The following is a 12,550-nucleotide window of genomic DNA, read 5'->3' as shown; positions in this document are numbered from 1 at the left end:
GGGTAATTATGTACCTCTTTTAAAAATTCAGAATAACTTTAGCTATAAGTTTATATCTTTTCTCTATAAATTATAAGTATTTCTTTGAAATTTCAAATGTTTCTTTTAAAATTTATGACTATTAGCCCGATTGACTTAACTTGAAGAAAAAAATCTTTTTAAAAAGTCAAACTTTTTTAGTGAGAAAATAAAAAGTAGAGGAATACCTTATTTTAAGGGCATCTCCAACCCTATACTCTATTTTACTCTCCAAATATAGAGTTTTCTATTTTTTCAGACAATCAACTCTAACCCAATTCTCTATTTTACTCTCTAAAAAGAATCTTTTTTCTCTCTCCTTAATATTATATTATTAATTCTTTTTATTCTTATTTCTAATAAAAATCATTTATTTTTTTTCCTTATAATTACTTTATATAATTTTCATGTGATACAAAATTTTATTTTTTTAATTTTTTATTTAATATAAATTATATTTTATTCTAAACTTTTAAATACCATAATTGCACGAAAAATATTATATTATGTATAAATTAATGAACAAATTCAAATAAAAGTGAAATACGATTACACAATTATTACATAAACACTTAATTTTTGAAATTATTACGTTTCTCCCATAAATGCTCTATTAATGTATTACGGAGTTCAAAATGAGCGATTTTGTCCTTAATTTTTTCTTCTACCACCATTTCTGTCGTTGGAGTTGGAGCCTCTACGACATCTTGAATTGGTGCATTAAGATCACGTTCATCCTCAATTATCACGTTGTGTAGTATAATACATGTAGATTATATCATGTAGCACTTCTTTTCTCCAAAAACGTGACGGTTTTGCAATAATTGCAAAACTCCGATTGCACGTTCCACATCTTTTCAACATGATTCTTGTTTCATCGCGAATTAATTATTATGTTATGCATTGTATTTTATTTTATATTTAAATTGTTATGTTATCTATTGTATTGTTATCTTGTATTTAAATTAAATTTTTCATCATAACATTTAATTTTGTGTATTCTTTATAATGAATATTAATAATAAAATAAAATTTTGTTATTGATGAAAATGATAAAAAATATATTATTTGAAATTAAGATAGTATATATTAAATAATATATTTTTAACAATATTATATTTCATTTAAAAAGAATCATGAATATTAGATATTTAATTAATGAAACTATATATAAAATAATATGTTAATAGTAAAGTAATGAAAATAATAATAAAATATTACAAAAGTAAAATAGAGAGTTGGCGAACTAATATTTGACTCTCTAAATTTGAAGAATAGTGAGTGATTTGGAGTGTCCATTCTCTATTTTAGTCTCCAAATATAGAGAATGCAGAGTAAAATAGAGGTGGGTTAACTTGCCAACTTTTTATAAGTCATTTTTAATATTTTGAAGGAAAAATTACTTGAATGAATACATTTTAATGAATAATTACTGATTTTAGCGATAACTTTTTATTTATTACAATTTATATCAATACTGTGTTAAATCTGCAATATGTATTAAAAGTGAATTAAGTATGCGATATATGTGTATTATAGCTATTTTTAAAAATATATAATGCTTGTTTGATAAGAAGTTGATACATTGTAATATATGTGTATTAAAATATGTGATAAATATATTATCTATCAAAAAAAAATTTGTTATATATAAATAATAAATTGATTTTTTGTAATATAAATTAAAAATATATTATAAATATATTAAAAATAATAAAAGTAAAAAAAATATTATTACTAAAAATAATAAATTTCTTTTTATTTATAGTATATTTATGTAAGCTTTCCTATTTTAAATTAATCGAAGAGAGAGTAGAAAGTTGCGCGCCGCCTCAGCCTTTGAAAATCTTGTGGTTGCACACTCACCAATGTGTGTCTGTTTTCCACTCCATTCAATCTCATCATTCTTTGCTCAACCCCACCACTTCCGCCAACCCACCAAACCGGTAAGTGAAAAAACCCAAAAAAAGGAATTTGAAAAACAAGTGATTTCTGCACCAAACGTTTTCGGATCTGTTAACTTCATTAATGAGATCTGCTTCTTGGCTTCATGCCTATTTTTGCGTGTTAGTGAAAACATTATTATTGTATGTATTGCTTTTTTCTGCGAAAAAAATGTCAAATATTGAATTATGGAATTTCTTGAACATGTTTTTATCTTTTTGTCTGTTTGTCACCTATAAAAGACTGCCCTGTCTTTTAGATGAGTTGTTTAAATCGTAGTTAGTCTTAAATTTTAGAAAGTTTGATTGATCTATGGACGTTTGTTTTTTTAGAATTCCTAGCATGGGAATGGGTTTCTGCAATGTCTTTACTTTTCAGTAGTTTTGGTGTATAGCTAAATGAAAGGATGTAAGTATTTTGGCAGTTTGCATTTTTAAGAGAGCAAAAAAAGAAAAGAAAAACACTTCTTGGCACCTTGGTTTATTCCTAAAAGTCTGCTTAATTTCAAAAGTTCTGTCTACCCAGTATAAGTGTTGTTACAGTAGGAAGTTTCGTGGAACCGTAAATCTATGTCGCAGACTCTCAAAAATGCCGACGGATGCACGATCCTCCAAAAATAGTATATTTTTGAAGGATCCAACATGGGTGCGGCAGCATTTTCGGAGAGTCCGAGCAACTTAGCTGTAAATTATGTTGTCACTATTGTCTTGTGAACAGTCCGGAATTTAAAGGAATTGAAAGACTATCTAATTTTATGCCAAAATTTAGTATCTGCATAACTTCAGTGACTATTCTCTGCAGAATGCAGGAGGTATGACAAGAGTGTGTTTGCAAGTACCTGTTAACTCTTTGCTAAATCATTCTAATCACGATGGTCGGTCTTGTTTCCTGTATTGTGTGTTTGGTTTATGTTCCAATAAAATGTGATATGTGGCTTAATCATAAGCCCTTTCAAATACTGTTTGATTATCACTTGTGAAGTGATTGATTTAGGATTATAGAATCTCTGACTTCCACATCTTATGTTTTGCAGAGGGATTTGGTTGGTGAACCTGCGGTTTCATTACAAGCATAAATGAATTCTGCCATGTCTTCGTCATCATCATTTATGGTTGCCTCTTCCTGCTGCCAAAATCTTCAAACCAGAAAATATTTTCTTTTAGCACCTGAACCTTTTGAGAAGATTGGTATGATAGATGCACTCCAAAAATATAACCGTAAGGAAAGGAAGGTATTTATTTCAAGTCATTTGGTGCCTGGACATTTGGATGTATCGGGTACAAGAAAAAAGTTTTTACATGAGCCAGTTCCGAAGTTAGAATTTGTGCGCACACTACTAATTGACAACTATGACAGTTACACTTACAATATATTCCAAGAGCTCTCAATCATTAATGGAAGTAAGCTCTCTCTATTATACATTGTTTACGAGTTCTCTGGCATAACTTTTACCATCAATTTAATAAAATAAAAAAACTTGAACTATCAATTCACTCAGCTTGTCATAACTTCTTTGTATTGAAGTTGATATGAGTCAGTTTCCTTTTATTGACTTATTCCAATGATTTATATATCTACTCCTCTAAATGTGGTAGTATGTCTATTCCTTCTGCCTTTTCAGGTCTGTATTTAGCAGTTACAGTTTGATGTCTCTGTATTTTGATACATATAAAATATAAAATACTTCCACGTTCTCTGTTGATAAAATGTAGTTCTCTTGGACAAGAACTAGTTTTTTGACCAACATTACTTCGTGAAGTGGAAATTACTATCTTGAGTAGACCTATTGCTACATTTCTATATGTTCCCTTCACTTTCTTCCTTGAGAGACCCCCACCCCATCCCAAAGAGAAGTATCATTAGCTTTGGGCAAATACAGAAACTAGATATCCCCAGAGATTCAGTGCTTTCTTTCCCATTTAGTATAAAACTTGTCTAGGAGTAAATCTCTGTATCTAAGCTGCGAAACATAGAGTTCAAGCAAATGTGACAGCAATTGTGTGGTAATGTGAAGCTGTAGGTGACGTTCTTTGTCTGTTCTGCAAATAAAGCAACATTTCATATAATTCCTTCTTTATTCAATTTGGTCCCTCGTAAAATAAGTCAAAGAAATAGAAAATTTTAAAAGGAACAACTCTTTTAGTCCCCTTCGTGTAAATATATTTTGTGCTACATTCAGCCGGAGTAAAGGTAGGATTTGAAAATCTTCCTTCTCATCACACCTTAAGTTGCTAAGCCTCCCCTTCTGCCTGTCTATGATAGGCCTCAAGTTGGTTCCAGCTTGAATTTAAGGATTGTTTTTCTTTCTTACGACATGGAAAAAAACCTACTTTTATCTTTTTAGAACCTCGAGAATGGAAGTTCCTCATCTCTCTCTTCTATTCAATTTTTATCTTTTCCCCCTTTCTTGAGAAAAATTGAGAAAGCGTAACTCATAACTTTGTAATTTAATTTTTAGTGATCTGTACGCTTTACACCTAGCTATTAAAAGGAATAATTTGTGGGAGCTGATCATTTTGTAATTATGAAGTTCCATTAGTGCTTTGTATTGTAAACTGTAGAATGGGAAATATGCTTTAGGATGATATGATGAGAATAACATGAACACACTGTAAGCTGAGGGCGTGGGCTTTACTTCCATAGTAGTAGTGAAAATCTGCAAAATTATCTGTAGGTGGCCAGTTTTCTTGTTTCAACAGATTTGGACTCTCTTTTTTGAATATTGAAGAAGAAAAGGGCTACTTTTTAGATTCTCAAGTTTAGCTTTGTTTTTCTGATGGCTTTTCCTGATATTTGGTTGCTTCTAGATTGTATATTCTGATAAATTGATGACTGTTGTCATTATGCACTTATTAGAACAAAAACATTAGTTTTAGATTCCTTCATGTTCTGTTGTATTTTGGAAATTTTGGTTGCGGGTTGTCACTTGCATTAATCATCTAGCACAAAGTCATCTTTGAGTGTGTAATTTTCCAATCTTTCCCCTGAATTTCATAGCATTGACATGAGTTTATGATGTCTGACATTTTTTCTTTTAATTTTTGGTTATGTTAGTGCCTCCGGTGGTGATTCGAAATGATGAGTGGACATGGAAAGAAGTTTATCATTACCTGTACGAAGAAAGGACGTTTGACAATATTGTTATATCACCTGGTCCTGGCTCTCCAACATGTCCATCAGATATAGGTTTGACTTGGACTCCTGAAACCAAATGATCACTCTCTTTTCCTTGTCTAGGACAAGATAAATCTTGTTATTATTTTGCACTTAGATGCATTAACTTGTTGGGATCAGCATATTGGTCATCCATCCTTGCCTTCGAAACCTGATTCTAAGTGCCTTATATTCTATTTCATGTGTATTTTTGTTCATTCGAAACAATGACTTGCCAATGTGGCTTCTTTATTGTCCTAGATGAGGTAACTTACAAGAGTATGAATGGTTCTGCTTAATCTTAGAGCTTGATGTCATTAACAAGAGTGTATGTAGTTCTGCTTAGTCTTAGAGCTTGATGTCATTAACTTGAAAACCTTCCAATATCATAATATTGGTGTGGATGTTGACTATCTATGTTTTGTTTAGCTTCAACTTCACTTGCTTGTTATGGTTGTCACAAGTTGCCTTTCATGCCTTATACCTATGTTTTCAGGAATTTGCCTGAGGCTCTTGCTTGAATGCATTGATATCCCGATACTAGGCGTCTGCCTTGGTCACCAGGTAATGTATCCATTTATATATGTCTGTACTTTTTCATTCTTTAACAAATGATTTTGCATGAGATCTGTTTGATCAAGTTTGCACCTGCTAACTTGTGTAGCCTGTCTTGCTATTCTGTTGTCTCCTTTGGTACTTCTCAAACCTTCACTAAAATGTAATTATTGTTGATTGTAGGGACAAATTACAGTTTTTATGAGATAAAAAATTATAAGTAGTTGATAGTTAATTGTTAAGAAATAAACTTATGGAAATTGGTATTTCAGAAGTCTTGTCACCTTATGTCATTCACAATATAGAAAGTAGTTCACAATACGAGGATTGACTATGGTTGCATAATATTTTATTTGTCATTAAACAATATATTTGTTTGATCTTCAAAATTTTTGCTTCTTGCATGTTACTCCATATTTCCTTACCAGCAGGCTAATAGTGCTGTTTATAGCTTTATTATGGTGAAGGCTTAACAACATGATTTTAGTTTAAGGTGCCAATTTCAGCATGTTGCCAGCTAGATATCAGTATTGACATGTCACATGTGATAATTCTGTTTTACTGCATGAGATACAATCTATAAGGGAATATGTTGCAAAAGCTTACTATGTTGCCCCTCTTTGCCGACAAATCAAGTACTAACACAGTATGTCGATTGATAACCTTAAGCCATACAAGTCAGGCTTCTTGGTTGGTTATCCTCTTGCAAGCATATTTACATTAATCTGGTCCTTCGTTTCTTCTTTGGGCTTGAGGCTGCCAGGTCCTATAATGTGTCTATATAAGGTATTGGCTTATGTTTAGTGAGGTAGATTAATTGAAAGTGCTGAGTGATGTTTTCCTGTCCTTTATACTTGTATGAAAATTAAACTTGCAAGTTCCAGTGATGTGGTTTTCTCATTTCTATGGCAAATATGATGGGCAACAACAGGGCAGAGGCTTATTGTTCTTACAATTTGATTGTAGAAAATCAAAAGGTCGCTAGATAGTGCAGAATATTGGAATACCAGCTTTCTTTAATTAGTTTTGCTTCTGATTCTTTGTTATCCAATTGTATAAAGCTTCTGAAATGGTAGAAGTTGTATACCAATTAATTACTCAATGTTTGTTGGGTTCTACTTTTAACACTGCCACATTTGGTCTTCAATTAATGTGGATGTTTGGGATTGTCTTATATAAGAGGGTAATGGAAAATTGAAACAAAGGCTTCTACTGTGTAACACTCGGGTAGTCAGTAGCAGTAAATAGCCCTGTCTTTTTCAGAACCAAGGTATATATATCTTGGATTTGGATGCTTATCTGCTTATTCCCTTTGAACTATTGGTACTAGCTGGTGTCTTGAGCTGGTGGAGTACTAGTATGATACTTTCTATGTACTGTTTTTGCCTATATAGGTGCTAACGCCCAAATCCACTCCTCAATGAGAGGAAGTGTACATGGTCATATGCAATATAATTACAAAATACACATAGCCATATACTTAATAATATTTAGAGTTTTTGAGAAAATTGTAACTAATGAGGAAATATAAACTAACCTAGAAAGCAAGTAAAATGATCAATGGCCACAAACATGGATACAAGGAAACCACTCTCAAGTAAAGATCCAATGTATTTAACGATTTTACAAAAAGAGTGAGTTTGTGTTGATTAGTCTCTGAAAACAATTCTGTATTAGTTCCTCTTGGACAGTAACAAGACTACCTAATTGGCTGTCTCTAGCTCAATTAAGAGCATTAAAAACACCTGAATGTGGCTACAAGCATTTCTCCTATCTCTAGCTCGAACTGAGGTTTAATGCCCCAAATTCTTGTCAATCAATCTTTTCCACCCTCTATGTTCCTCTCTTGAACTCTAATCAATGTAAATGGGTGAGTCCTAGGGTTAGCTACTCCCCTTAGAAACATTAAAGAACAAGAATAATTTAAAGAAACAACTAATTCACTTCATTAAGAATAAGAATCATTCAATACATAAGCAAAACAAGAGATTTAATCGAAACTTAAATCATAAAATATATCCATAAACAAGATTCAAGTATGGAATAAAAAGACCACACCCTTAAATATTCAATACATAACAACGAAATGGCGAAATGAATAAAGGTTGAGAGATTTCTGATCAAAGTCTTCAAATGTTCAGTCCCCAAGTGTGGTAGTAGATCTTGTTGAGCACCTCACTCATCCCCATGAAATAAATCATAGATATTCATCTTAGATGTGTAGGTGATACAGTCTATGCATGTTACAAGCCTCTAGACATGTTTTTGTAGATTTTTATATAGGATCTAAAGTGTGTACTTGACTTTTACATGATTCAACAGGCATTGGGATATGTGCATGGTGCTGAAGTTGTACATGCACCTGAACCTTTCCATGGTCGTTTGAGGTATATGATCTATGTTTTAAGTGTTCATGTTTTTTTCTTCTTCTTTTCTTTTATGGTGTTACATTAACTAATGATCATTTGAAACAAAAAAATACTGTCATAAAAATATGCATATAAGATGGTGATATGTGGAGACATCATAAATTGAAACCAAGATTTTTATAGTTTGTTGAACAACTTATAGTGCTAGCTCAGCGGTGAAGGGTGTTCAAAGTTGACTTGAAGGTCATTGGTCCAAATCTTGCGTAACTTTCATGCTACCTTGCCTATAAAAAAAGGTTTGTTGAAAACAATTACAGGTTCCTTCTGAAAGAACACACATATGTTGTGGAGACTTCAAAAACTGAAACCGATATATTAATAGTTTGTCGAAAACACTTGTAGGTTCCTTCTTAATAAAGAAACACACTTAGAGCCTGTTTGGCTAAGCTTAAAAGCTGGTCAAACTGACTTAAAAGCTGGTTTTTGACTTATTTAGCTGTTTGGCAATACTCAAAATAACTTATTTTAAGTTAAAAAAAACTTATTTTAAGCCAAAAGTTAAAAGCTGGGGTAGGGGTGTTTTTTTTCTCCAGCTTATAAGCTGTTTTAAGTTGACCACATTTTTACCTTTTTGCCCTTAATATTTTTATACAATCTCCAAATTACCCACATAACCCTAACATCTCTTTCTTCTATTTTTCCCTTTTCACGTGTGGATGATAGACAATTACTATTACTAATGAATGAAAATAAAATAAATCTTAAATCTTTCAAGTGATCTACTCAAATTATATATTAATAAAATGTAAAATAAGTTGCACATATAACTTAAATAAAAATTTATATTCATCTTATAAATAATTTGTGATAATAAAGAAATATGTGAATGATGACAATTATTATTACCTATGGATGAAACTAAATAAAATCTTAAATCGTTCTTTAATCTATTCAAATTGTATATCTTTAAAATCTATAATAAGTTTATATTCCTCTTATAAATAATTTGTGATGAGAAAGAAATATGTGAATGATAGAAAAATATAATTATTTATGGCTGTAAAATATAAATTAATTAACTTTTATTATGTTAACAGCTTTTAAGGGTATTTCAGACATTTTGATTTAAAAAGCTGTTTATCAGCACTTATTTGCCAAACACATCAACAACTTTTTTTTTAACTTCAGCACTTTTATCCAAACGCATAACTGCTTATTTTAAAAATAAGTTTCAGCACTTCCAAAAGTACTTTTTTAAAGCTGCTTTTATTAAGCCCATCCAAACGGGCCCTTATAGGTCTCCAAGAGAAGGTTTCCTAGTGTCCGGAAATCAGAGTTAGGAGCTTAGCATTCTTACTCCTCATTTGTGGTTTTCACGTTAGTAAAGTCTTGAAAAGAAATTTTCTGCTGGATAACTGTGGTTGTTTTTTGGTGACTCATTACATTTTCTTTTTCAAAATGTCTTCTTTCTTTACCTTGCAGCGATATTGAGCACAATGGTTGTCAGTTATTCCATGAAATTCCTTCAGGAAGAAGTTCTGGATTTAAGGTCAGTTCAATATGAGTTTGTTCAGTTCTTTTGTTGTGATGAGACATGTAAGTCAATTTGAAATGCTGGCTTGGTTTCTTCACATTTTTTTTCCTCAAAATTTCTATTGATTTTAGATTTTAGAAGACTATAAAACATCATTTAGTTGATAAACTTCAAACAACATGGGAATCATGGGTGTTTTTAACTTTTCCCAGCACCCATATGAGTGATTAAGAACTTTAGTCAAACTCTAGTTTGCTGTTTGCGGTTAGACATGCACAGGAAAGCATACACATTCTCATCCAGCAGTAAGATGAAGTGCTAGCATGGAGTATAACTTTCTTGTGACAAAGATGGAGCAAGGAACAAGAACATGAAATCTGTGGGGATGCTTGATAATGTGCTCTTAATAAGAGCTTCCCTACCTTCTTTGGATAATACCATGCTGCAAATCATACCATTTGATACTTTATTATTGTCCTATGTTTAGCCTATAAATAAAGAATTGGAGAAAATTAGGGAACAAACAAGAAAAAGAGAAACAAAATCATTGACATCAAGAAAGAACAGGATAGAAAAGCTGAACAGAAGCCCCAAACCAAAGTAGTAGAAGTAAAAGATACACAGAGAAGAAGAAAAAGAAGAACAAAGCATATTGAGAATCAAGAAAACTATAAGAAGATGTGTTGTAAATGAGAGAAGAAAACATTAATTGAAATATACCTAAACTGGAAAACTAGTTTCAAGATAGCAATAATATTTGACACTGTAGCTTTCATAGTCAAAATCAAAGAAGTGATTGGTTCTAGCTTGAATGTCTACGTGTCTTACTATCTGAAGTGCTTGTTTTCTAAGTTGCTTCACTTCACCCACATGAAGTGAATCTCCCACTTCACATCGATTCATCGCTTTAAGTGACTGACTGACTGACTGCTTTTACTTATGCCGGTGCTAGTACTGAAGTTTTGGCATTTTGGTACCTGAAGCTTTATGTTGATCTATAAATATAGAACATTCATTATGTTTCAGTGAATTGAATCATAAAGAGAAGATGAAAACTGCAGAAGCCAGCATAAGTAGTTTATTTTATCTTGGTTGAACTTTATTGACACATTTCAGGTGGTACGGTACCATTCCCTTGTAATAGACCCGAAATCACTTCCGAAGGAACTCATTCCTATAGCTTGGACCTCAACAGCTGAGACACTCCCTTTCCACGGTGTCAAACGATCCAATTCATTCTTAAATGCGTCCAAAGAAAATAAAGATATTTTTAATGGGATGTCGGAGTTATCAGATGATTCAAAGGATGTGCAAGGTGGAAAAGTCCTCATGGGTATCATGCATTCTAGTAGGCCTCACTATGGATTGCAGGTGAGTTTGGTCATTCACTTTGAATGAGAATTTGGTCCTGTTTCACTAATATGTAACATCAATTTTGTCTCTGCTACCAGTTCCACCCAGAAAGTGTCGCAACATGTTACGGAAGACAGCTTTTCAAGAATTTCCGGAAAATCACAGAGGATTATTGGCTCCTGCTGACGTCAACCTCCATCAATGAAAGAAGGGCTCATTATGCTGGTAACTGCTCTATAAAATAGAGATAGTTCAGAGGAGCTGCCTATTTAGTCTCTATTGTCTCTTTGAGTCCTTTTCTTGGCATTGAATTATTTGTCTACTTAGAGAACTTTAGGCGTATGGATTTTTTCTTTCTGTTATAGTCAGTTTTGAGATTCTCTTGTTTTCTATTTATCATTGTGACTCCTAAATCAGCATATAAATGCTTTCAGCTTTTCCTGTTCTGTTTCAGTAGACTGTCCCCACATTTACTCTGAGTGGTAAAATTTACTTAGCATGCGTGCAGGTGCCTAATTTAGACCCGCTGTCCCGAAGTGTTGCAAGACGTGGGCATCTGGTGAATAAATTGATTGAGAGGAGAACTGCCGAAGTGGATGGAACCTTAAATCTATCACATCCAGGTCACAGTGTAAAATTTTTGAAGATGACATGGAAAAAACTTGATTGCTCTGCGAGCCAAGTTGGTGGCGCGGATAATATTTTCTGTGAACTATTTGGAGATCAAAAGGCTAAAAACAGTTTTTGGCTGGATAGCTCTTCAATAGAGAAGGTCTTTTCCTCTCCAGCTATCAATTTCAGTACCATTCGTGTTAACTGTTTTTGTTTGTCTCTGAGTTGCATCAAAGATGCCATATCTTTCTTTCATTTTGTTTAAATTTCTTCTTTGTTTCTCTCTCAGGTTCTGTGTCCTCTACCTGCTTTTATCAATTAAAACAAAAGCAATTATTCCCATGATTGTGTCAATTTGAAAGCAAGAAAATCAGTTGCATTAATTAATTATGATAGTTGCTAATTTGTTTACGAAATGGAAAGTAGAGGGTAGATTTCTGTTGAGACAGCATAAAAACAATCTCTCGTCTTGTGAATTCTCATCTCATAAATTGTTTGTCCTTTTTTTTTTTTTGTGGATGGCTACTTTGCTTATGAGGCATTCCCCTCATCTTTTTCCTTCTAACCATGATACACCTGTGGTATTCAGGGAAGGGCTAGATTTTCCTTTATGGGGGGAAAGGGTGGCTCCCTCTGGAAGCAACTTAGTTTTAGGTTGTCAAATCGAAGGTGAGAATCTCTTCAAATGTTGCCTGAATGCCTTACTTGAGACCTTGTTGTTTCTCAATCGATCTCTGTTTGAATGCTACATTGTTTCAATAATAACACGTCACCTTACATTTTCAGTGACAGAATGTGTAAAGGAGGTGGCCATCTATCAGTTGAAGATTCTAATGGTCATGTTATTTCTAAATTTTTGGAAGATGGATTTTTTGATTATTTAAATAAGGTAGTGTATTCCAGTTTTCTTTTTTTTTTTCCTTAAAAATAATTTTCTCTGTGTTGCTGAAATCGAGATCACCACCTCAATCAGTAGTCCAGAGTTAAAGTGGTGCAGAACAAGTCCTACCCC

General features: G+C 32.6%; 1 protein-coding gene across 4 annotated transcripts in view; it reads left to right on the top strand.

Annotated features, from left to right (window-relative positions):
* The first annotated feature begins 1,831 nt into the window (after positions 1-1,831).
* The window catches only part of LOC107017889 (aminodeoxychorismate synthase, chloroplastic), a 13,827-nt gene continuing 3,108 nt past the window's right edge, over positions 1,832-12,550 (top strand). The window contains exons 1-12 of one of the 4 annotated variants that reach the window (XM_027916389.1): positions 1,836-1,964; positions 2,764-2,836; positions 2,996-3,362; positions 5,017-5,148; positions 5,612-5,679; positions 7,993-8,057; positions 9,522-9,588; positions 10,690-10,944; positions 11,025-11,151; positions 11,424-11,698; positions 12,128-12,207; positions 12,325-12,427. In XM_027916389.1, coding sequence (XP_027772190.1) covers positions 3,038-3,362; positions 5,017-5,148; positions 5,612-5,679; positions 7,993-8,057; positions 9,522-9,588; positions 10,690-10,944; positions 11,025-11,151; positions 11,424-11,698; positions 12,128-12,207; positions 12,325-12,427 — 1,497 coding nt within the window. In that variant the 5' untranslated portion in view covers positions 1,836-1,964; positions 2,764-2,836; positions 2,996-3,037. Of the gene's footprint in view, positions 2,106-2,763; positions 2,837-2,995; positions 3,363-5,016; positions 5,149-5,611; positions 5,680-7,992; positions 8,058-9,521; positions 9,589-10,689; positions 10,945-11,024; positions 11,152-11,423; positions 11,699-12,127; positions 12,208-12,324; positions 12,428-12,550 lie in introns of all 4 variants that reach the window. The other 3 variants (XM_015218169.2, XM_015218172.2, XM_015218173.1) reach the window with 3 other exon arrangements.

Source organism: Solanum pennellii, chromosome 4 (assembly GCF_001406875.1).
Source record: "Solanum pennellii chromosome 4, SPENNV200".
In the NCBI taxonomy this organism is placed as follows: domain Eukaryota; kingdom Viridiplantae; phylum Streptophyta; class Magnoliopsida; order Solanales; family Solanaceae; genus Solanum; species Solanum pennellii.
The sequence above is the reverse complement of the archived record's forward strand: the minus strand, read 5'-3'. Positions and strand labels throughout refer to the sequence as shown.